Source organism: Vanellus vanellus (genome assembly GCF_965231255.1).
Source record: "Vanellus vanellus genome assembly, chromosome: 6".
NCBI classification, from domain to species: Eukaryota; Metazoa; Chordata; class Aves; order Charadriiformes; family Charadriidae; genus Vanellus; species Vanellus vanellus.
Window position 1 is genome coordinate 27709254 of NC_138911.1, and position 26371 is coordinate 27735624.

At 38.6% G+C, this 26371-nt stretch overlaps 1 protein-coding gene across 1 annotated transcript in view; it reads right to left on the reverse strand.

Annotated features, from left to right (window-relative positions):
* Positions 1-26371, reverse strand: part of CSTPP1 (centriolar satellite-associated tubulin polyglutamylase complex regulator 1) — a gene marked incomplete at its 5' end in the record, with an annotated part of 81153 nt that overhangs the window by 28870 nt on the left and 25912 nt on the right. Inside the window, one exon of the mRNA XM_082485269.1 lies at positions 25629-25759. Coding sequence (XP_082341395.1) covers positions 25629-25759 — 131 coding nt within the window. The remainder of the gene's footprint in view (positions 1-25628; positions 25760-26371) is intronic.

A 26371-nucleotide genomic window follows, 5' to 3' on the forward strand; every position in this document is an offset into this window, starting at 1 on the left:
ACAAATCAAACAGCACTAGCTACGCATAGGAAGTCTGGGATTCAGTCACAATTCCTCCCTTGCTTGGGAATACAGAAGAAGAATACAGTGGTCTAATTATTCATGTTTGAGACATTTTATAACAGGTTAAAAGTTGATACATAATGTTATAGAGATCTCTAATCCTTTTATGAACTTGGCTATCATGGCCTGCAAGCCTTAATGGGAAAAGAAAATATGGCATGAATGAACAATCTAGAGAATTGAAGAGTTATAAAAAGACCAAACAAAGATGATACTATCCCCAAAAATCTGAGACAGCAGTTACAAGACACTAGTACCTTTGCATGTTTCAGGTAGAAAAGATACCATGACTTTCCTATGCAGAGACTGAAAACAAACAAAACAAAACTTAAAAACCAAAGCACTGGCACTCTCATTTCCCCAAAAGGGGTTAAGATCCCTTGGAGAAAGAGGATGGTTACTTGTCAGGGAAAACCCAGTGATCTGTGATACAGAGACAAACTAACATAGAGAAGTGAAATATGGAAGTGGCTAGAGGAACTCTGCATGACCCTCAGGTGGAAGATGATAGTATACCTTATAAACAACCCTACATATAAGCTTTTCTTTAAAGACTTTTCTCTAGTGAGACTTGGAGAACCTAGCACTGGTACCTCAGAGAGTACAGAAGTGCAGGAATTATGTTTCGGTCAGACCTAGAGGGTTCTAATTCGGGCAAAGGGACTGCAAAATCAGTAACCCAGCATGCGATGAGAAAAAAATCATAATTCTTCCACCTTGCATGAGGTCTGAGACTAAACAACAACACCTACTATGACAGAAAGAAAGTTCAGCAGTTCGGCCAGTCTGGTAACTGTGACACTGCTTACTTACCACTGTGTACCTGGTGATGCCGGTGCATGGCACACAACAGAGGTCTTCCCATTTCTTAAGATGATGAACTGCAGTGCTGAATGTGCAATTTTGTCCTTCTTGCTCTGAACATTAGTTAGAGCTGAAGTAGAACCTATAAGGCAAAGTATCGTCCTCTTCTCTTAAATTACATCCCCCAGACTTCACTTTCAAAGCAGAAGGCCTCAGGTCGAGAGAGACTCTTCTGTCACAGAAGGCCAAGGGAACTAGAGTACCTAAAGTAATCAGAGAGCCAGAGATATGCTATTGCCCATTTGGTACAGAACATCCACAGAGTCAGCTAGCTAGCTAGATCCTTCAGTTATGGGTCTGGTCTCAAAATAATGCTGAATATTTTCTTCATTAATTTGGCTGGGTAGATTATTGCTGAAAGCCTAATTGTGCATTATTGCTAACTGAACGGATGAGAAACAAATGAACAGAATCCCCAATGAAGAGATCTGAGAGCACTGGGAAGCAGACAGTCACTAGTGTTCTCAACAAAACCTCTCTTTATTAAACTGTGAACGCTTAAATTTTTAAACTATAAGGACATATGTGTTTCTATTTCTAGGGTTCTCCTTGTCTGTTCCAGGACAAATCATCCCGTGAAACTGGAGCCCAACATCAGCTGTATAGAATGAAGGTCTTTAAGTGATAGTACATGATACCGCATTTAACAGCATTCCTGTGCCAGTCTGCATAATGAGTAGGGGATGAAAAGCAATCGTTTTTCTTCATGTACAGCTCAGTGAGGACAGTTCCAAGCCTGCCACACAAAACTTCTTTAATAATGCAATCCAGTGCCTTTGATTTGAGGAACACGCAAAAGAATAAACAACCTATTAATCTAAATTTTCTCATTTGCCTGAAAGTACAAAGCGGCAACGAACAAACCTCTTGGCTACATTAAGTGTACTGAAATGCAAAACTGCTTCTTTTCTCACCCTACAGTTACTCGGGAAAAAGGAGGGGGGAGAAGAAGGAAGGGAGAGAATAGGCAAGGGAAGCAGAAATGTTTTTAATATAAATTGCTCAGTCAAAACGTAGGGCAGAATGAATTCTGAGGAAGGCTTTTAAGTATTGCCACACGAAGGCACTTTAATGCAAGTGGATATGCTCAGAAGATGAGTGCGAGAGATAGCATTAGTTAGTAAAGAGCAAGAATCCTCAGGCTAACCAGCTCTCGACTGAGCTGGTACTGTCAAGACAAAGGAACCAGTGGTAGTAGCTTGATTAATGTTTTCAGTGGTTTTGTTTGTGTTGGGAAGCTTCAATACAAAATACAGGTGAATACCTTCATTAATGTTAGTCTCCTGACTGTCTGCAGTAGTGTGCTTTGCTCTGTTATTCAAACGTACTTACAGTCAGAAGAGGTGCTCTCATTATCCATCCACAGATTTTAACATCTGAAACAGAATTATTCTAGAAGCACTGTCAGTCTGACTCAGACCGAGTCTGCTGTGCCTGAGCGCTAGGAGTGTGGTTGGAGGATACGTTGAGGCATTTGGCTAAACGGTTTTGGCAAACATTCTTGGTTCCCCTACAGCCTTTTTTACAGCTTGAGAAGGGCAAAGAGATATTAAAATTCCTTGTTAAAGCAGCTTCACTACATTTATGGTTTGGGTAAAACATGCATAGTTTCAGTCAACTCCTCTCTGTATGTGTAGCAAATTATAAGGTATATCAGAAAGTAAGGAAGAAAAGCTACTTCACTGGCTGTAACATAAGTGGGCTTTTGGAAAAAGTAGAAAAAAATATTCTGACAAACTGAGAAAAGGATAGGACCTATACCATAGAAGATTTCACTGGTATCTGTGGGTTAAACATCCGTAACACTTTTTGTATTGAAAGTTCAGGAAGAGGTTTAAAATACCTGCAACCAGGGTATTTTCAGTAAAATGCTACTTGAGCCAATATACTAGTCATCTTTCAGCTTTGGCTTCCACTCTTCAGCACGCAGTTAAAGCCAGACAAGACAAATTTAGCAAGCTGTTGATAGCTTATGCTACAGTTGTAAATAAGACATATGAAGTTACATATAAATTGTTTTCTGAGAAAGAGAAGGTTTATGGTGCTAAGGGCAAGTTTGGCCTGCTAGGCCCTTTATATCACCACCAAGCAAAGCTGTAATACAAACACAGATTTTTATACTGGGTCATCTACTGAAAATCATAGTCCTACTCTCCTCCTACCTTTCATTGCCATCTTCTACATTAGGCCAGCACAGCTGCCTGCACAGCCCCATTGTGAATGAGACAAGAAACTGATTAAACTGAAAAGTAACTTCTTTTTTCCAGGTTACTTTTCATTTGGATCAGCTCTGTGCTGTCTTCACTACACAGCCAACTGCACCCCCACAGAGAAGAAAATTAGGAACAGAGAGGAGGCCAAAGACTACTCCTTCCCTCACCAGTGCCACCCTAAAAGTACTTATCTAGCCACAGGCTCAGTTGCCTTCTGTGGGAAGAAGCAGTTTCCTTGCAAGCCACCTTGTAGAACAGCTGGCCACAAGACTCCCAGTAAAAATCTCTTCTTATTTCTCCAATGTCTGGAAGCAATGCATCACCTTCCTCAGAATGCAATCCACAAAATGTCCCTACCTCCACAGCAAAAAAGACAGAGTAACAGGCAATATTTTACAAATCGTAGTACCTGTGACTAGAAAAGGTGAATGAAATCCATAATATTCCTGGTTAAAAAAAAAAGTCAACACTAGTGAAAAAGCAGGAAATTAATCTCTTGGAGAGTAAGTTTAACTATCTCCTGCATCGTGCAATTCTAAATCATTAAGGAAATAGCTTATGGTTATTAAAGCTAGAGAATTAAAGGGATAAATCATTCTGAATTTATCTACCAAAGAATCTCTTAAAAGAGTGAAATCTTGAACTAAAGTTAGTGAACAAGTGCCAGGTGCCTCCAATTATATCCTCCAGTAGCCACCATCTGAAGAAATTTAGGGTCATCTTAATTAAGGACAAATGAATCTTTAACCAGTTAGTTTAGTACTCAGCAGTGGCATATGAGCCTCTGTTTTGTAGCATTCAGAGCCTGCATTTTAAACCATTTTATTAAACAAGACAGGAACATCCCTTGCTCTGGGCAAAAAAGTTATTAGATGCAGCTAGTTCCACCCTGTCTCTCTTATGCATTTGTATTTGACTTGGAAAGGTGCGCCTCCTTCAAAAGTGCCCTGTCTGCCTTAAGGTTTTCCAACCAAGTCAATTTTCTTTCCTAGTAATGGGAGTTCCTACCCTTTTGAAGTTTTGGTGTTTGGTTTTTTGTTTGGTTTTTTTTTTTTTTTTTTTTTTTTTTTTTTAAGAGTTACTCATGATTATCAGGTGGTTGAAAGTGTAATAATTTTAAAACTACCAGATTGGACTTCTCTGCAGAGAGCAAGTTATTAATAGCTGAAGAGTTCAAAATTCTGAAAATCCACCCACACTCAGGCTGACATGCCAACATAAGGCATGTTTTGCCGTTGCTGTCAGTTTCTATTGCTATTTAGAAGATTTACTATTCAACTTTATGAACAGCAAATGGCATTATGACAAACCACTCTAACTTGAGTAAATTGAGAGACCTGCTTTTGGATCCTATATACAATAACCTTACTTTAACTTTTATGAACTTTACAACATTGCCTAAACACTGAAATTTTCATCTTATGTTACAATTTCCCATTTCAAACTGAAATTTTCTATGTTTACATCTTCAGATGTTTAGCAGTCACACAAAGAATATAACAAGGCTTTGTCCAAGCTGTTCCCTAACTTCATGTACAGCTTATAAAATGAAGAAAAATTACTTACTACAGAATTTTTTCAGTACATGGAGTAGGAACACAGTTAGCATTAATCAGTTATTTCAGTTTTGTAAGTTCTTGTTTATCTCAAACAAAACAAGGAAAAGCCATTGAAAAAGATGCGTAATACAGCATTACATTTGTATGGCTAAGCACTGTAAATGTCAGAAAATACTAAAATTAGGAATGTGCAGAAAACTTTATCTATCTCAAGTCTGTATAAGTTATATCATAATTTCCTCCATTATGCTAATACTATTCTTAAGCATTATAATATTGTAACATTTTTCCTAGTTTCTTCATAACATCTATCATTCTTGCATGCTTCATACAAATTTCATGGTCACAATGGTACCAAACATCTTTATTGACAGATTTTTGTATTATACTTTATTTGGATGGAATGTCACCTATTTTCCTTTCCAAAAGGTGCACAGCCTACCCAAGATAATAGGAGGGATTAAGTTCTCTGCCAAAACACCAACAACATTTTCACTAGTTTTCACACTCATCTAGTATTAGCATAGATATCCTTCATAGACTCCTAAGCAGTATATAAAAAAAAAAATACAATGTAAAAAAAAGTCTGCTGACAGCAGTGAATACTAGTTAAAAGCCAGGAACTTGCAGAAAACTGGAAAGAGAAACAAAATTAAACAGGTTAAAAAAATAAATCAGGGGACAAAAAGATGAAGATAACAATATGCATATCTGGAGAAAACTAGTAATGATAGTCCTCTTGACATTTTGCTCCATGGGGGAAAAATAAAGTAGTGTTCAGAAAAACCATGTGCTGTATTTAATATAATACATATCATCCTTCTTTTTCTGCATAATACAAACCATTTTCCATTTCAGTAATAATTTGAGAAGATGTCAGTAGTGGAGTGGTACTTAACATATTAAAAAATTAAAAGCACATGTTCATAATTTCTGTCAGAATTTTGAAGAGGGTTGGCTGACAAGCTCTCAGCACTGCTGAGAAGTGCTTTTCAAAGTCTGAAACACCTGGGAAATTTTATAGGACTAGAAAAAAGATGAAGTCACATTAGCACTTAAAAATTATAAGATCAGGGGCTTACTCTGTCTGAAGTGTCTACCCAACAAGAGCACGCAGGATACCAATGAGTGCAAGGATGGATGGGCTTGAAATAGGGCCTAAAGTGCTGCTATCAGTTGAGATGACCTAGGCTTCTCTACCACGGCCAGCTTGATAGTACACCCAAACAATATATTCAAACAGGAAATAATGGACTTCATCGGTTAATTACTAATAGGTATCAACCATGAAAAAAAATGTCTTCATGAATTAAGTCACTTTTCAAATGGGAACACAAGTCTAGACGTAAAAAATCAGCAAATAACAGGCCTTGAGAGTTACTACACTTTATACTGAACAGTGCTGTGACTAAAAATTTGAATGATTCAAAACCACCACCAAACACATTAGCAGGGTAACTCTTACATCTCAAAATGAGGATGAGGAATCACTACTTAGAAGGTATATTTCTGCTGGGATCCTCAAGAATACCCCCTTAGTTCTACATTCTGGAGCAATTTTTCAATTAATGGCCTAGAAAAAAAACAGGAATTAATGATAATATTTGTGAGCCACATTGAGGAAATACTAAAAACTTAAAAGGAACGAGTAGTAACATAGAAAAACCTCATTGACTTCGTTGACTCACACCTGGCTTAGAGTATCCTCATATATGAAACACTATATCTAGATCCAAAGAATGCGGAGAGCTCCACCTGGGTAAACAGCTTCTACAAAGGCAAGTGGAGAGGAAGGTTACCACAAATGCTCAGAATAACATAATCAGGAGAATGATATGGTCCTCAGATGAGTAAACACAGCAACGTCAAGTAGAGAGGCTGAGTTACCAGCATTCGACCAATCTGAAACACCCACAACCGAGGAATGATGGCGAGACTTTAAAAGGAGTCAGAAGCACTGCAAGAATGATCACATGCTTACAAAAAATGCCTCCCAGAGAGAGACTCAAGGAGATAATTTACCTAGCTTATCGAAAAAAAGGATAAGAAACTGACTTCCACATAGGATCCAAATATTTAAACGAAGATAATTTTCACAAACTTTTAAAAAATATTTTTTTAAGGTGAAGATAATCACACTGTTAAAGACTGCCACGAGTTGAGATTGTAGTAAGGTGTTCCGGATTCTGATTTTACCAGCCCCTAATGATAATTTCAGTTCTAAATCAAGTAAGTCTTTGTAGATTCTGCCCTCTGACAAAACCAAAGTTATCAAATAAACAACCTTCCTCCCCGGTCAGGACAGTTTCTTTCTCATCTGGCCTCTCCATCATCACAGCAGTCTTCACAAGCAACTGTTTTCACAGCAGCAGCGCGGAGCGTGCACAAGGGCCGCCCTTCTGCATGCCTGCAGAACTGCTCCACGTGGGTCAGGCTTCCTGCCTGCCTGCTAAAGCATGTGCGAGCGCACCAGGAAGGTGTCCGAGAGCAGGCTATTTCTAGCAGCCCTCCTTCCCCATGAAAACTCAGTACTTCATGGGGACCGGGCTGCGGGCCAGCCTAATTGCTCTGGCAGCACCCACAGCTGACTGCTTCCTCCTGCTATTTTTCCCAGGGGCCCTTCGGCCCCTTCAGGCTCACATGACTTAATCAAACCTGAATGCCCTTCTGGAAGACATGCAAATTATTTTTTCAGTCAGACAAAAGTGTTTTGGCTCAATACTGGTGTTACTAAGTGAAGTTTAATGATGTGCTATACAGGTCAGACTACATGGCCCCATGGTACTTTCTGGCTATAAACTCGACAAGTGTATTACTCTCTAAAGGAGGTTTTAAACCAAAGTATTAGTATATTGTGTTACATTATCTAGTACGACTGGCCCAAGTGTATCCCTGTATATTAGGGATACACTTGTCAACACTGGGATTTTTGCATTTATAAATTGCCAGGCGGTTTGAGTTCGGCCATGGCGGCAGAGCACCGCGCTCTGCATCCCACCTCTCGTGTGACCTCGCACTGGCGCTTTTCAATGGGCGATGCCAGCAGAAAACTAACTCAACCAGCACAAGTACTGAATAGTTTGCTGCCAGTTTAGCGTGCCGAGACAGATCAGCACGAGATGGGGCAAGTGCTGGAGCTGCCATAAGAAGGATATGAGAAGGCGGTATCTCACTAGCCAGCAATTAGATCAGGTTATGCTGACATGGAACTGCAGCTTTAATTAAGGCATTAGTAAAGTTTCAGACACATTCAATTCAGAGAATACAACAGCTTCGGTTTCTGATTTATCTTAGGCCTATGACCAGAATAGCTCTCTTTTTTCTTTCTAGCTCTTAGCACAAGAAACTGTATCACTAGGATATCCTTCTCTTAAATACTGAGCTAAAGCTTCTTCCACTGCAAAGTAGGATAAACCAGCTACAAATGTTTCATAGCCAGGTGAAGCACGGTAGTCTGGTTTTAAAGCCATTTTAAAACTGATTGTGAAGAAAGATGAATTATGTTGCTTTCAAAGTAATGAAAGTACAGTGTCTAAAACAACAGGTTTCAACCTGTAGTATTCCGTCTTGCCCTGGGCAACCCATTCACACTGTGTGGTGGAACATAGCCTTGGCATATTCCCTTTATTTACATTAAAGATACAATGTGAGATCATAAGATGCATTACAGGTGACAGCGTTTAACTGAATATTGGACAACTCTATAAGACACACACATATACTTTCTTGGTTCTCTTTCACCTGTTAAGATCAACTCAAACTCAAGGGCATTAGAGGTAATGCTAAGATAAAAATAGTATCAGTTGTTCTAGTTACAATAAGGCTTCTGGGATAAAGTGGCAAGCATTTCACCTGGTGCAGGGATCAGCTCTTTCTAAATGATAATTGTATCTCTACCTTATCCAGCCAGCTGCCTGTCCTTGTATACATTACTAGAATTAATACACAGAACTCCACATAATTTGTTGTTTACTTACAACCATTCTTCTCACATGCTAATGAGTGACACCGGCTCTTCAGAGGGAGAATTTACTTTTCTTGCCAATGCACCCTTGGCAGACTCTGCTCTTGAAATAGAAGATTTCAGGGAGGGACTGAAGCCAATGAGAGGGAATGCAAGGGAGGATAGTATGATATGAGAAGAATGCCTGCAATTTTGCAGGGAGAAGACCCAGCTGCCAGTTATTCAGATGTTTCAACTCATACACAAATACTAAACTGCTCCATCAACAAAAGGTACGCAATTAGATACTCAACTGCCAGAAAATGCCAGGGAACAGGTGCTCCCCTGTGCTCTAACCCGCTTACAGATTTACAATTGACGATACCTGCTTTAAGAAATAATGCAATATACCATGCTTCCTCCCACCCCCTAAAACAAGGAAAACATCTCTACTACAACACCTTCACCTCCACGCTTGGCAAAGCCTACACAGGTAAGGTAGTTACCGGGCAGCTTCTTCAAACTGCTGGGGTTGGGACTTTGCTTCTCAATGAGCAAACACTTAAAATCCTTCAGAATCTTGTAACTCTTCCAAAAACAATGAAGCTGTTTGCCTCCCTTTTGGTGTCTTCCAAGCTCCTATCGATCCATAATGGTGCCTCTGGCCCTTTCCAAATCACATGACACTACTTGGAAGCAAAGGGATTGCATGTTGTAGTTTTTTCAGAAAATATCTGTTCAGTGCATCCAAAGCATGTGATAAAGTGTGTACACAATTGAGTTAAAATGCAATCAAACTATTCCGATGTTTTAGTGGTCCGTGGACTTCTTTTGGCATTCAAACATGGAAGTCACATGCTACAACTGTAAAAGAAGAGAACCAAAGGATTTCTTGTAGAAGTAATTTGCAGACCAGGCTAAAACTGCAGAACGCAGTGTCTCTCCTGTACATTAGCATGACTGGGCAGAAAAAAAAAAAAGTACAGTTACACATGCAGAAACGGGAGAACAAATTCTGCAACAAATTTCAAAGCTGATGAGCATTTAAGATATTAACTCTAGCGGAATCTGAGGTAGTTCAGTTAAAGTCCAAACTGAATTTTGCAAAAAGTCACCCAATTGATTTCCAACTCATCCCATTCATTCAGTTCAGTCTGATTCACTTTAAGATTCAGCGAAGTACGTGTATGCATTGTTCATCTTTTGGTGGTTTTAGGAGAAAGAATGGGGGGGTGGGGAGCTTGTTCATATTGGTAGCCCACCCAAAATCCTGCTTATGAAGCACCACGCAAGAATTCCCCCCCCCCCTCCTAATTTATTAATTTTCATTTCGGCTTTATGAAGTAGTCAATAACATTTACTGCCACTTATGCCCAAGCTTCAGCACTTTCTGCTACACTTGTCTTTATAATGAACAAGCTAATTATACTTTAGACATCCATCAAAAGCTACTTAACCTAGTCTGGTAAGTGGAGTGGAGTTATAAATTAAAACTAATTCTGGTTTACAATTATCATGGCAAGGAGAGGTACAGTATGCTGGTTAAAATAATTGAATTTTTTTTTTAATAATTCATTAGATTCACATCTGTATTTTGATGCCTGCTTTTGTATTATGGTACACAGGCATCAGGACTACAGACAGGTATAAAGTTTCATACAAATACATTTTTGTTGTTGTTTTTAAAAAAAATTAGCCAAGGATTACAAATGATCATGTTTATAGTTCTAACAAGAATGAGATGAAACACACATAGCATTCAGCAGAACAAAAGTGTGCATATTTCATCAGGTTGATTTCAATTTGTACACTGAAAGTGGAATACAAATATTTATTTCTTTGGTAGCGAACCTGACAATTTCTTACCTCCACCTGAATCCATCATAGTTCACCGCTCTTTCAGTTTGCCAAATCAATTGTTTGAGGGGTTGGGTTATAAATCTGATTACTAAAGTGATCCACATGAAAAATAATCTTCAAAAAAATTCAGTACAGTAGTGAAAGAATAGAAGGAGAACACTGTACTGAGTATATCTGGATAACCCCTCACTTAGAAAAGGGAAAATAAATACTTGTGTGGAAAAATCAGCAGCCTAGATGCCGCTCTAGTTGCATTCAAAGTCCCAAGTTGTTCTGCATTGCATTTCCAATTACAGCAGATGGGAGCTAGTCTCAGAGGCTAAACCTAAGATATTTTCTGCAAGTTGTTTTCACTTACAATTATTTCTCAGTGTTGTTGCTTGTACTTATTTGGTTTTGTTTCTCCTCAAAATCATCACAGAAGGCTACTGGAATGCTAATTTTTCTTTAAGACTCAAGGACAATAATATCTGAATTTACCTTGAAACCATTTCAAGTTCAAAGTTATCTGAAAAAGGTTCCTGGAGAGTAGAAAAGTCCCTCCTGGATACCTCAGTAACTTAAACGTCAGTACTTTGAAGAAAACTCTCTTGATATTTTCTTTAAATCATCTCTTCTGCAGAGATACAAGCTATTTAATCCTGAATTTATTTATTTTTGCTGATATTTCCTCAAGAAGCTGCTATAGTCTGAAAACAACATTTTAAAATAACTTCTTGCTATAACTCGAATAATGATGTTCCACACAGACTAGATTGGAAGGAATATATTGGATGACACAGTTCAATACCTGATTAATTAAAATAATTAAAATAATTTTCTAAGGAGAGCTAACTTAGTAGCAAGCAAATATCCTGTGTTTCAAGGCTGCTTAAAATATTAGATTAACTTAACACTTACCTAAGCCTCTTCTCAAAATACCTTGGAGCCATTCCTTGGAAGTGATTGAATACTGAGGTCTGCGCCTTGCAGAGTAGTCATAAGTGAGTAAAAAGTAAAATTCTTCTCTACCTATAGCCACGTTATATAAAAATTACTCAAAAAATAAAAGGCAATTAAGAAGATTGATTGGCTTGTACAAGGTCACTTTCATAATCTGAGTTTTTATGTTTTTCATTTGTTGCATTTGTAACAATCAGAAATAGAATCATACAAACATCCATAAATTAAGTATCAAACCAACACCTAATTTTTTATTAAACATTTAGCAAATGCTCAAATACAAAGAGAGTATGTACATTGTGTGTGACAATCTTCTGCAACCAAACCACAACAGAGCCACCACTTTGATATTTCCTCTCTGCAGGTTTGGTTAGTTTTCATATGAATAGATGTAGTTCTTGAAATCCAGTTCTATCATAAAGTCTTTCCTTCCTTCCTCCAGAATTGATTTTAATATTATCCAAAGAACAGTTAAAAGGCAAAAAAATTGCCATAGGAAAAAACTTCTGAGTCTGAATTGGGGAACGGCAAGGAAGAGAAGGAAGACTGATATTAAAGGTTTTTTATATTAAAGTTTTTAAATTTCATATGCTTATACTATTTTACTCACTCTTTAACATATTTAAAGACAACTTAAATTATTTTGATGGAAAGAAGCTGCAAGGAAGTTTACATGCATCTGTCTAAAATTAACTGCTTACCACTAACAAAAAAGTGAGAGTTCATTAAGGCCTTGATTCCATCGAGTTTGACCTATACAGATATCCAAGTAGTCCCAGTTTTACCTACCCAGACAAAACTTGTATGTCTAAAGACCACTTAATTTAATCCAACAAGTAGAACTCCAGGTTATAAATAGGGAAAGGAAGGTACATTGAGACTAAGTGATTTGCCCAAGACACATTAACGGGATTAGGATTGAGAAGTTGACAGTATGAATTTCTTTGCTTGTCCCACATTTGCTCCAGCAGACTAAGTACAATAAGGAGAGCAGAGAAGGGAGGAAAACGCTTACATCTTTCACTTGGCATCAGAAAAAAAGTGCTAAAACCCTATTTAGTATTGGCTATTTGCCTACAGATTCACTATACATACACCTAAAGCATGCCTGTTCTCAGAAATAGTATTTTGATTGCACATAAACTAATCTATTTTATTTGAAATCAGGTAAGACCTTATAAAACAAAGCTTCAGGCTCTGTGTGTGCAGGCGAGGGTGTGTAGAGGGATGTTGCAGATACATTCTTCTAACCAAGAAAGCCAAAAGAAGTAACAAAGTTTTCAGTAGCTGTATTACTTCTTTAAAAACCTGCTTCCCTTAGTAACCATCTTTAATTGCTACATCTGCTAATGCTGGCAGTGTTTACTTTCTCAGAAATAACATTTCACTAGATTTTTTTTTCCTTTAATATTAGTGCTGCAAGATGTCTTATCTAGGATTCAAAGGAAATACTTCAAGAGATTACAAATTTGATTTCAGTGACTATTGACTTGTTTCCTAACTCCTCTAGTCTAGTAAGATTTAATATGGTATGCACTTTGCTTTGCTTAAGGGATACTTTGGATAAAAAAGCTGTGGAAGATTTATAAGGGAAGAAAAGCATCATGGAATTAAACACTTTCCTAAAAGGTTTATTCATGAGCATTACAAATTGAAATAACACGGCATCATTAGAAAGACACATGTTGCCAAAGGGTTAACATAGTTCTCTGGAAAACAGCACGTTTGAAATGAAGAGCGGAAGGGTAATTTCTATGCTGCTTAACTTCAGGGACCAAGTTTAGGTCCCCAATGAAAAGGCTGCTGTACCTAAATTCCTAATATAATCAATATAGAGAAAGATTACCAGATAGTGATTCATGGCCAGGATCCCATCTGAACTGTTCAAAACTGCCCTACAGATCAGGAACTCTGTTGACTATCAAAGAAGCCCATGAAAACTAGATTTCTAGTTTCAGCATCAAACTTGTATACTCATAGGACAAGACACGATGGACACAAGCTGCAAGAAGGGACAAGCTCCAGCAGGTATTCTTTAGCTTTGGCTTTAGCTACACTAGTGCACATACTCAACTTTCCCATGCAGCAGTCTCTTCAGAGCAAATGCCAAGATTCCACTTTGCTGGGTTTGAGATCCAAAGCTCAGCTTTTAAGCCTGTATTTCCAGATAAATAGCAAGGTGTAACGTAGCCAGATCAGGTTCTAGGCTTCTGCATTTCATTACTGAAATAAAAGAACTCAGAAGATGGCCCTTCACAGAACAGATGTGTTTAGGAAATCTTTCACTAGACATTACGCGCAACTCACCTAGGGGAAAGAACAGTATGCTATTTTATAAGGTGGTCCCTTGAAGAACAACATGCTTGAACAAGACTACTACTTAGTACTCTGAAGCTGTGGAAAAACAAAAGACTGCAACCTCTATATAATAGAGAAATATTCTGAATTTACAATGAGGGAAGATGAATAAAGAAGATACTCCAGCATATAAAGTAGTTTCTATTTCGAGCTCCTTCAAAAGAGAAAATCTCTTGCCAATTTTATGTTAGAAGCCAGAAGATTCTATACATGGAGATTGGCTTTTTAAGTGATACAGTTACCAGCTAAATACCAGGATGCTTATGAGCCAAAGTACTTTCAGAGAGGGTATACATTACTAAGGCACACACATGAAACTATCTGCCCCCCGTCCCTCCCTAAAGAGGGAAGGATTGCGGTGAAAGTGGTACTAAGCACGTGATTCTACAATAGAAGTGATAAACATGATGACATACATTAACTAATCTGACTTCTATCTTGCTCGAAAGACTTTCTCTAGAAAAGCAAGTATTGAAGGGGGTTATAACGTCAAACTTGAAAAGAATTAAAAATACATCCTACATCACCCCATGTAGGTCACACACAGTGATCTACTATTCTGAGTAAGGCAATGATTACTCTCAAAACTTTTAAAAAGAAAAAAAACACAACAGGTTCTTACAAACAATTTATCTAAATGATACTGCTTTATATTAACGTGACTGGTTTGCTACTTGTTTCACGGTAAAAGAAGCCTATCTCTGTAAGAAAAAATACCATTTTAGCATATAAAATTGAATTCATAATATCAAAAGGGCAGACATCTTGATTTTACCTCCAACTACGTGAACTTCAGCTAGTCACTTCATTTCCCTGTCTCACTTTCTGCAACTGTAAAGTGAAAATAGCATTGTCAAGACTTTTGGGAAGCTTCATTCCTTAATATCTGTAAAATACCTGGAGATCCTCAGACAGCAGGTACAGAAAAGCGGCATCATTAATTACCATTTTGAAATTAAGACATCACATTTGAGGTTCTGTCCATCACAGAAGAAAGCCATGAAACACTTTTCAGTGCCTTAAGGACAATTACACTTGGTCAGTCATCTCAAGGGGTTGATAAAAGAAGTTTCCAAAGCAGACAGAAAAATAACTTTCAGGAAGAAGCTTCAATATTAACTGTTTGGTATCCTAATTATGTTGATTAGTATTTGCTTTGCATTGTAACTTTGCATAGCACAGCAATCCCTCTGCTACTGCTGGCAGAAATTAAGAATATCTATTAGCAGCATGGAGAGTGGGGATGAGAAAAAGGAAATAAAGAAAAAGCTTTGCTTCTGACATTAGACAGTGACGCAGAGACAGATTCACACCAAAAGCACCAAGAGCTTGACTTCCTTTCAGATATTGTATAAGTTATTCTGGGAATTATATAAGTGAAATTTGACTGGAAGGTAGATGAGAACTTTGAATATGCAACAACTTAATTCCAGCAGAAAGAGTAGGGATAAAAGTAGTAATGATAACCAGATACCAGGGCTAGAAGGAAACAAATATTTGAGAAACAGACAATCAAAACAGACAAACTGAAGAGGAGGATAGTATAATGATGCAAAACAATAAAAAAATGGGCAGGTAAAGAGTTGACTAGAGGAGGGGGTGAATATAGTTCAGAATGAAAGTTTGTCATACAGTGCAATGGAACAAAAAGGGAAGGGTTGGAATTCCATTCAGCATGATATTGCCTTTCCTGACATCTCTCCTCCATGAAAATGAACACTAATAACACTGTGGAACCTGACATACTTGCAGGCTCCAACTGAAAAAAAAAAAAAATAAAAAAAAAATCCATGTTTTTTCTAATGTTCGGTTTGCTTTTGGTTTATTATGTGCTCTGTGTATTCTCCAGCCCCCTTGATACTATTACTTCTTCTCTTAGGCAACACCAGGTTATTTTCTCCACTACAAATAATATACAAGTTCTACTGGGAAATCTATAGCAGTTTATTAAATCAGCTGATGTAAATTTTGACTGCTTCTGGGACCAGACCTTAATGCAGGAAAACCTCAGAGAAGACAAGATTTGACAAGTATCTCTGTGAGCACTAGAACTAGCAAAGCTTTTATCCTACAGTTTTGTGGTTTTTGGCTAACTGACATTGAAGTCTAGGAAGGTGTGAACTTCTATGGAAGTTTTTCCTGTGCCTGAAGCATTTCTAAGGTCTTTGTCTTTATGCCTGAAAAACCATTTCATGAATCTTTCAGGAATTTATCTACCTGGCAAAATGCAGGATCGCAACCCTGGATTTCAGGGGATCAAAATTCAGTCTCTTCCAAGATCCCATGAGATATGGCTCTAGAGAGAAAAATGGGTCTAGAAGAGCTCATTGATATTCAAGTATTTCCTACTCCGAGCTCAAGAAAGGTCCATTGTGCCAACGGAGGTGATGAGATTCATGCTCAGTAAGAGCATGGAATGCAAATCACTCTCAGATCAGCTTATGAAGGAAGTATCACTGTACATTATCAGAATCACATCCTTGCGACAAATTCAAAATGGATCAAGCTTAACTTATAAATATTACTGACTACATTTCATAACTCATTTGCAGATTACAGGTTTTCCACAGTACTACCTTATCCCCATTTCACAAAGCAGTAGTAGCATATCAAAGTACTAATCATGCATGCAGATCACTTCTACAGATATTCATCTAGGTTTCTTGAAAAGTGCAAAACAGAGCACAAACCAACAATCACTTTAATCATATACAACACCTTTATTCATGATCATACTGATTTAAACCAGACTTACAGACGTTTATTGAGGTAAGGCGACTTTAAAGTGATATAAGAAGTTCTACACCTAAGCACAGCTGTACTGTTTAGCTGAACTAATTTAACATCACACCTTTAGTCAAACATGGACATACTGAATGGCACCAAGGCCTCAAAACAGTGCAGAGTAGGGACTTCCTGAGAGATTATGAGTTTTTACGCACCAATTATCTTGTCTAACAAGAAAAGGTTTGCTGGAAGAGTTCGGTAACACAGTTACAGAAACAGACATTCAGCTCATGTCAGTCCTTCTAACGGCATAGGGAAAAAATCAGTTCCTCAAAAGAAATAAATGGCACTCCATTACCAGAATAACTGAATGTAAAGTTTTTGCGAGTATAACTAATAGATGGAGTGGAACAACAGGGAGTGAGAGATTGCAGTTGTCCATATTCACAATCGACAAACAGGCAAAAAACTTCTAGATATAGGTCAGGCCTGCTTGACCCAATGGGAGACATAGACTCTAGAGCCACATTCATTATGTGAATCAATCAGGTTAACTTTGGAAAGCTAGGAATTGAATTTGCGGTGATGGAAACTATGAATAACAAAATGGCCAGAGCGAAAGAAGCAGCTGGGATGATAAAGATACAAAGACAACTCTTTAGAGATTTTCTGTGCAGTACTTAAAAGAAGACAGATATTAAAAAAGTAGCTCTCTCTTCACTTATCATGACATCTCCTAGCACCAAGGCTACTTTGAAGAATTAATTGCATGTGTGTTGAGGAGGGTCCTTGCTCTTCTGTTCACAGTGAACCGGAATACACATTCTCTCTTCATACTGCTCTTCCTCAGTTTGCATCTACAATGCTCACAGTAGCTCAACACAGAGATGACAGTTTATTCCACAGCAACGAGCTACAGAGACCCACCGTAACAACTGCCTTAACTGACCTTTTGAGATAGATCAACTAGGCTGCTGTCAAAGAAATATAGCTCTGCAACTTCCAGGTCCCACGATAATATCTTGAGATAGTACTGAATTGTACCATATGGAAATACCAACCCCAAGCTTAGACTGCCTATATAAACATTGCATGACACAGCACAGGCATACACCTGATGCCAACAGCATGTAGAGAAACATGTTTTATGGTTCACTGAGAAGGAATGAAGATAATTCTTTCCTCAGTTCAGGCACTTTCAAATCTCGGGGCAGGTTAAGAGCCAACAGTGGGCTGAAAGCAGACATGGGCTTCACAGAGGCTCTTCTTTTCTTACAGCCGCTTCACAGAAAGTCACGGTATAAGCAATCAAGAGAAAACAAGACTTTTCTCTCCTTTTCTCTACCTCCCTCTCTTTCAGCATGTCTGCTGCCGAAGAGTAGACCAGAAACATCATAAGACATAACAGTTAATGAAGCCAATGCTTCATGGACCTTCTACTGAATGATCACCTATGCACATGTAGCATGCAGATCATCTCTCAAGATTTGTCACAAGTGAGAGAAGAGATAGACCAAGTTCATTTAACATAAGAAACATGGAGCATTCAGAATCCTAGCCCAGATCACACAACTTAGAACTAATTTTATTCCAGGGAATTCCCCACAATTTGGAATACTAACTCATACTAGAACCTAAAAAAGTCTTAATTGAAAAAATCCATTTCAGTTGGTTTGAATAAGAATGCTGTCATAGGGATGGGAAAATTGCCAAAAGACTGCAAAGCAAATGGTAATAATAATTACCAGTTGAATTTTGGATAATTGCTTTGCAGAATGCAACAATGATCACTGTACATAAGCTCATTTAAATGTTTCACTCAACCGGGACAAAAAGTAAAGAACACATTAATTTAATTTGCCAATGACAGAGAACTGTCAAGAGACACAAAATAGCCAGAAAATGTCAGAAAACAAACAGAAAAGCTTATTGTTTTTCAAAAAAAAAAAAGTGCATTTAGAGAGATAGATATCTAGAATGTAAAGCTGAAAAAACATTTGGAAATTAAGATGAGCTGGTGCATGCTCAGAGATATAGTTGAAAAGGAAATGTAATATTTGGGGGGGGAAAAATCCCCAAATGGGATTAGATAAGGACTTCCACTGTACTGCATTTAATTTCACAAACTTCATTGACAAAATGGTATGAACTGAATTCACAGACAGGCTAGGTAAAGACTCCATCGGTGATCCATGTGTTCCTACTTCAACAAACGATTACTGCAATGCATTTTAGATCTATGTCATGCAACTTACAATGCTTGTAGATATACCTCACCATCTCTAAAATGCAATCCTCTACTTATTTCTCCTCAGCTTCAGAAATCCTTTGTCCTGATATTCCAGAGTCATCAGTGGTTCCAGGCAGAGCTACATTGATAGATGATAAATAGCAACAGCTATAATTGTATGGCAAAGTAACTGCAAAGTGAATAAAGGCTGGAGATCAATCATTTCAGCCAAGGATATTTCACTGCAAAATGAACTTCCAGAGAACACTGTATTAAAATCCACAGCTTAATTATCTTTAGTACATACTACAAGACCTTACTGATTCATAAAAACTTTCCTATAATAACATGGTATAAAGATCTGATCTGGTTTTAATAACAAAAGGGAAAGGGCAGAAGTTTCTGATATTTGCTGCAATCATCACTGTATTGTTCTGTTCATCTCACTAGACAGAGATTGGCTAAGCTATAAATGGAGATAATGTAACAGCTTACAAGGGAGGGAGTAAAAAAAAAAAGAGGGAGGAATTTAATATAAGGAATTACATGCGGAAGCATTAGAATCACACTAGTGAAGGAAGGGGTATTGAGACATCAAGAAAGTAATCTTGTCAGCAAAATGCATTAAAATAGCATAATTCAAAAAAGAGCTAGGAGAACAGTGGTCCTTCTAGCTCTTTTCAATCTCCAGGTTACATGAATCATATAGACAGGGCATTTATTCAATTTTTGTATGGAATTTAGCCTTCCTGGTGAACTCAAGAAGAACTAGTCAGAGACATACCACTCTTCTCATTCCATGACAGAGATTGTGTGCTTGGTTGGGGTAAGCCTTCCTTCCACATGCTGCAAAGGCAGTTTGGCTTCCAGTTTCCTAATTCAAGTATACAGAAGCAAAGAAGCAGCCACCACACCACGTGATGAAAGAAACGAAATAAAGTCTTCCTGTAAACTTATCTTAATATGAGCAGTAATGGTACTTTTTGTCTGGAGGGGCAGTAAGAGTCTGCAAAAAGGATCCTCAACCAATATAGTCCAACATACTTTCTGCGGCAGTTTTATGCTTCAGTGGTGTTTGCAACTAAATAAAGCAACAATCACCCCGAGTGGAAGGGAAAGATCCTGTACCTGGTATTGAACAATTCCACAGCTATATCTAAGGTATCAAACAGCAGCTATTTCTGCTGGAAGCAATTTTAAATTGAGGGGGAAAAAAAAAAAGAAAAAAAAAGAAAAAAGATAAAAGCTGTTGAAAAGCACCAAAGAAAGCTTTGGGGCTCTAGAAAAAAGTGCCAATGGTCCTGACTGAGCTTTCTGTTCACTTCTCAATACATCAGGCCTGGAACAAGTTTCTCAGTGCAAAATTTCTCTAATTGGCTGGAAAGCATTTAAGGAAAAATCTTTTTAATTAAAAACAGAGAACCAACAAGACATGAAAGCCATGGGGGTTGGGAGAGGCATATGTTGACCTTATGAAGCTTCACAGCAGAACTCTGCAGGGGCTGTTTAAACTGAGAAAGCACAGTTTTAATTAAAGAGTCCTGAGGAACAGACAATTCAAAAGAGCAGGTCAGCTAGATTCCAAGAGGTCAATTTAAGCATAAGCAGAGGGAAAACAAGACTTCTGGTCATTTTGCCTTCCCCTGGGAGAAATCTGTTGCTAACTGAGCATTATGCTCTGTGCTTCTCAACACACAAGCTAGCTGTCCTCTAGCCACCTCTATGGGTGTTGCGTATCATTGGTAAGTGTTTGAGGGAGGGAAGAAGTCTACTCCAGTTTCTTGACACTGGATCACATTCTAAATTAAATCTGATTTTTTTTTTTCCCCCCGATGCATGAAAGCCCAGATATGCTTATGCATACTTGAAAATAGAACTTTACATCTTGCTAAGCTTCTAAAAAGAGTGGGAAATCCTGTAAAAGGAACCAGATCCAGCATATCACCAAGCAAAAACCCTCTTTTAAAAAGAAAAAAAAAAAAACAAACAGAAACCACCAAAACTTTTTTTTACTTTTTGAAGTGTGTTATGTTACTATCACATTTAGTGAAGCTAGTAATTTTTCCTTGCTATTTGGAGACAAAAGGAAAAATAAATCTAGTCTACAAACAAAAGGAGTTATGAAGGGCAGTGTAACTAGAACCCATCAAGTAGCGGGGCTAAGACAGAAAAATGTAACATAAAAGCTGCTGCATTTTTCCATGAAGAACTACTTTCCAGTAATTCAAAATGATAAGGAATTAAGTAGAAAAGTAATATCTACAGTAATTTCCCAAAAGAAACAGTAATGTTAGTGCACTTCAATTAGTGTAAACATGGTTCTACACATATATGGATTCTTACATTTAAGTATTGCTTCTGTTCAGATAGATTTCTCTCTTACTGGCCCTTTGAGAACTCATGGTTAGATGCATCTGCTTGGGTGAACAAGGTGCATATTCCAAGACTTATTTCAAGACTGACAGACGAAGCAGTACATTACCCTGGACAAAGGAGGAGCAGCTAGCAGCCAGATTAAGCAATCAGTTCACTCATTTGTGAGATATTGTCTATTTTTCTAAAATCCCAATTAAACACTCAGAAGTGGAAAGGTGGTGGGTTTTTTTCTTTGGGGTTCTTTGAGTTTGTATAAGCTTGGAAATTGCATTGCCTTACATCTTTAGTTCTATTCTCCCTTGCTTCCTCCAGCCAGGGTGCAAGTTTTGATGCAAGTTCTCATTTATTATGTTGAACTATATCCTCACAGAGCTGGCTTTTATGCAGTTTATCAAGGATTACCTCCTCAGATGGACAAACATAAAAAACCTCACCACTCACTCCGAAAACAGAAATTCAAATCCAGAGTGAAACTTAAAGTAAATGAGAGGGGAAAACTTAAATAAACACTTTTATGGTAAAGGAATAAATAAAGACAAGAACATCCTAGGAGACATGGATGTTAGTGAATGTAATATTATTGACAAAGGAAGACAAAAGATGCCTTCATAGCTCTTCGTAGACATAAATCAATGACAATACTGAAGCATGGAGCAATCCCTGCCCAGAAACAAACCCAGGACAGAAAAATGGGACAGAACAGAATCTTGCTGTAGAAGGCAGAGGGCATATTTTCACCCCTCTCTGCACACAGAAATTCTATTGAAATAAAATGCATATTTGATGACTAACTCTCCTTATAGCTGACATAGGACACCAAATGCACAAAGATAGTAGTTCAGTTCTCAAAAGCAATAGACCAACATCAATGCAACCTATATTGCTTCCAACTGCAAAACCAGCAGGTTGTTTGTCCTACGCTCTGTTGCATAGTATAGGATAACCATAAACAGAATTTTTTGCCAGGACTCTATAACTCACCCAGCTCCTTGTGGTGGGTTGTCCCTGGCTGAATGCCAGGTGCCCACCAAGCTGCTCTATCATTCCCTCTCAACTGGACAGGGGGAAAGAAAACATAGTGGGAGGCACATGGGTTGAAACAAGGACAGGGACATCACTTGGCAATTACCAGCATGGGCAAAACAGATTTGACTCGGGGAAATTAATTTAATTTATTGCCAATCAAATCAGAGTGGAATAATGAGCAACAAAACCAAATCTTGAAGCACCTTCCCCCCACCCCTCCTTCTTTCCAGGCTCAACCTCATTCCTGATCTCTCCACCTCCTACCCCTGAGTGGCACAGGGGGACGGGGAATGGGGGTTGTGGTCATTTCATCACACATTGTCTCTGCCACTCCTTCCATGTCACTCTCTTCCCCTGCTCCAGCACGGAGTCCCTCCAACAGGGGATAGTCCTCCACAAATGTCTCCAACATGAGTTCTTCCCACAGGCTGCAGTTCCTCACGAACTGTTCCAGTGTCAGTTCTTTCCACAGGGTACGGTTCTTCAGGAACAGACTGCTCTAATGTGGGTCCCCCACAGGGTCACAAGTTCTGCCAGCAAATGGGCTCTAGCGTGTGGCCCTCTCTGCACGGGGCCAGAGGTCCTGCCAGGAGCCTGCTCCAGCACAGGATCCCCACAGGGTCACAGCCTCCTTTGGGCATCCACCTGCTCTGGCGTGGGGTCCTCCACAGGCTGCAGGTGGATATCTGCTCCACCATGGACCTCCATGGGCTGCAAGGAGATAGTCTGCTTCACCTCGGGCTGCAGGGGAATCCCTGCCCCAGTGCCTGGATAACCTCATGCCCCTCCTTCTTCATTGACCATGGTGTCTGCAGAGTTGTTGCTCTCACATATCCTCACTCTTCTCTTCCAGCTGCTGTTGCATAGCAGTTTTTTCCCCCCACTTCTTAAATATGTTATCATAGAGGCACTACCACCATCGCTGACTGGCTCAGCCTTGGCCAGCAGCGGGTCCATCTTGAAGCCAGCTGCCATTGGTTCTATCAAACATAGGGGAAACAAACTTCTAGCAGGTTCTCACAGAATCCACCTCTATAATCCGCCCCCACTACCAAAACCTTGCCACACAAACTGCATACATTCCTGCACATAATACAACATTTAAATTGTCAAAATTCTATTATCATAAAATGAGATGCTTTGACAACAAACTATCTGCAGATAGAGTCACGATTCCACACAAACTTGTATGACTGGTTTTAATTTGATCTGTACATACAGTTCGTGTTCTAGTGCAGTGGTCATAAAGAAACAACTTAAAACTAATTTCTGGATTGATCCAATTAGAAGATGTACCACCAGGCACGCTTCTAAAGAAAGCTCTAAATTGAAAGTCTTACTCACTTTGAGAATCACCTAGTCTGACTTTTTCTATTGTCAAAAAACTCATTCTGTAGTTCAGATCACCAATGATATCACTTCTGGTTGATGCTATTTGTTGTATAACATGATTCCTTCCTGCATTCATCTAAAAGCAGTGTATTTCAAGGAAAGAAATCCAGGTCTAGTCTATGCCTGAGTGTGGTAATGACCATATTTCACCCATCATGTTGCAAAGGTTCACCTTCTTCTAAGTAAATTAGTTTAGTTCTTAAGATGGCCATGAATGTTCTGAATTCCCCTATGCACAAGCATAGCAGGAAGAAACCCATAGCAGAGAATCAGAGAAACTGGATACAGTGGATGAAAATATTGACAGCAAGCTCTCTAAAGCAATGCATTTCTGTCTCTAGCTAATGTAAAAATGAAATACATAAATATGCAGGTAAACATGCCATATTTTCTCAGACTGAAAAGTGCAGCCACTGGACTTTAAATTCAGAAAAATATATGCTGAACACTCTTACAGCCATAACCGGAGCATAGTAACATCCACCTGAGCTTTTGTTCCTATGCTTCCCCTTTCCCTTCAAGGTACCTTGGTGATTACATTTTCTTCCATAACCTTTTCCATATTCACATAAAATTGCTAAAAGTAAAAGAGAAGGGAGATATCACATAACTAAAACTTTTGATTCTTTCCAGCAAATCCAGGTGCCCATCATCTGGCTGAGTCAGACGCTAGATAGATGAAGCTTGACGAAAACTTGCATTGAAAGTGCAGCAGTGAGTACTTTTTCATCAGATAGCTTCTTCTCAATTTGTCAACAAGGTTCACCACTGACAACTACAGTTCTGGTGGATGACTTCTTCACTATTATCTCTAATTCTCCCACAGAAATATGTTCTAGGAGTCTACGCTTTATCTTTTCTGACTATGATATGACCTCAAATCAAATATGTCCTCATTGCACACTGGTTAGATTAGTACCATACAATTTACCTGAAATCTTAAAAATATTATCCCTGAACCAATATAAAGGATTTAGAACTTAACAAAGTACCTATCACTGGGAAGAAGGTATTACAGACAGCATAGTGAGTCACTTCAGTAGCTAATTACCCAATAATCTAAAATGGCATATGTCAAGAAAGTCAAGTTGTTATTCCTAGTCTTGCAAACTCTGTTCATCATGAGCAAAGCTTAGCCAGAAGGTGAGGTTTTATCTATATTCAATAGAATGATTCTAGTCCTCCCTGTAACAAGAAGTGAGGCCGATTAGCCTGAAACAAGAGAAGCTTATAGTAAAAAAAAAAAAACAAACCCAAACACCACCAAAATTCATATTTGTACAGCAACATTCAGTGTATTTTATTAAAATACTACATTAAAAACTAAAACCATAATTTTAGTTGCATGTAGTTACATGAGTTTATTTTGAACTCTCGCCAGTTCTGTAATACCTAATATACCAAGTGCAGTATAAGAATAGCTAGTACAGTGCTGAATAGTTATTTTGGCATTGGAACTTTTTCCTTGTGGGTAGAGCTGGGGAAGAGGTCACACAGTTGTCAGTGGTTCTCCTTCCACAGCCGTCAGGATCCTGGAGGAGATGTGCCTCCAGGAGTCATCTAGGAGATGTGCCAGGACTAGCTCACTCAGGTGGCAGCATTTCACCACCCTGCAGCCCAACACCACTATATACTCTCTACCTCCTGCAGGGCTCCTACTTAAAGCACTTGTTACCCCAATTGCTTAATAATCTCAGTGCCTACTTCCCTCATGCTCCATACTCTATATTCTAACCATCTCTAGGTCTGCTACCCTGCTCCCATCCACCAACCTCCAGCACGTTGGTTTTTTTCCTATCCATCTCCACACACAGGCCCAACAAACATCCTTCCTCTCATCTACTGTTGCTTGACATGCTGTTAGGTAATAGAAGTAGCAACAAGGTGCTCCTACATTACTTTATGCTGCGAGCATTTTAAACTATCCCACAGGCAACCGTGATGTCGTCTCCCTGTTAACAATGTTAGAACATTAGAACACAGTATGAAGTGTCAGTTTTCGTACTGCATTAATAGCCTAGATAGTGATTTTAATGTCAGGGTAACAGGACAGCAGCAGATGCTGGAATACTTGCCTCCATTTTTCCCCACTGTTCGGAAACACCTCCAGAAGGTCCGAAGAAAAGACGCCCTGTTATGAGGGGTAGCTTGAACAAAGCTGAACTCACGGAACAAGATGTGTGTTCCTTGACGCACACTGTTAAAACTGTGGAGATAAAGTCAAAACAAGAGAACATTAGAAAGCTGAACCAATGTGAATGTTCTGGGGCCAGCTGGAACAGTAGCAAGCAAACCACTGGCAGTTACATTTTGTGAAACCAAATCTCCAAAGCTTATACCCATCTGTTCTCTAGAGAGAAGACTATTTGCAAAAACCACACATTGGAACTTAATTATAGGAATTAGAGGTTTGTGAAAGTAAAATTCATTCTAAAGAATCCCAGCACAGGGTGTCCAAGAGCCACTTATTTGAAACCAATCCATAGGAAAATGGCTGGCCAAGAGTAACTGTTGTTTATCTGACCAGAAGATGCCCTTTCTTTTAGCACCATTTGAACTTCACTGCTATTCTCATTACAGTTTTCTGTGAAGCCACAAGACAAAGAAAAAAAAAACCCATATCCTCTTTAACAGAAGCCTCAAGATTTCATTTCTAGGTTACTGAAACTTGACTGTATTGGATGTATAAAATCTACTTCAGTTGTCATGAAAAGCAGATTGACACTTTGCAACATGACACTGTGCACTAGTGTGTTTTGAAAAGAGTAGCCAGTCGTTATGATGGATCATGAATTTGGTATTTGCATTCTTGTATTTT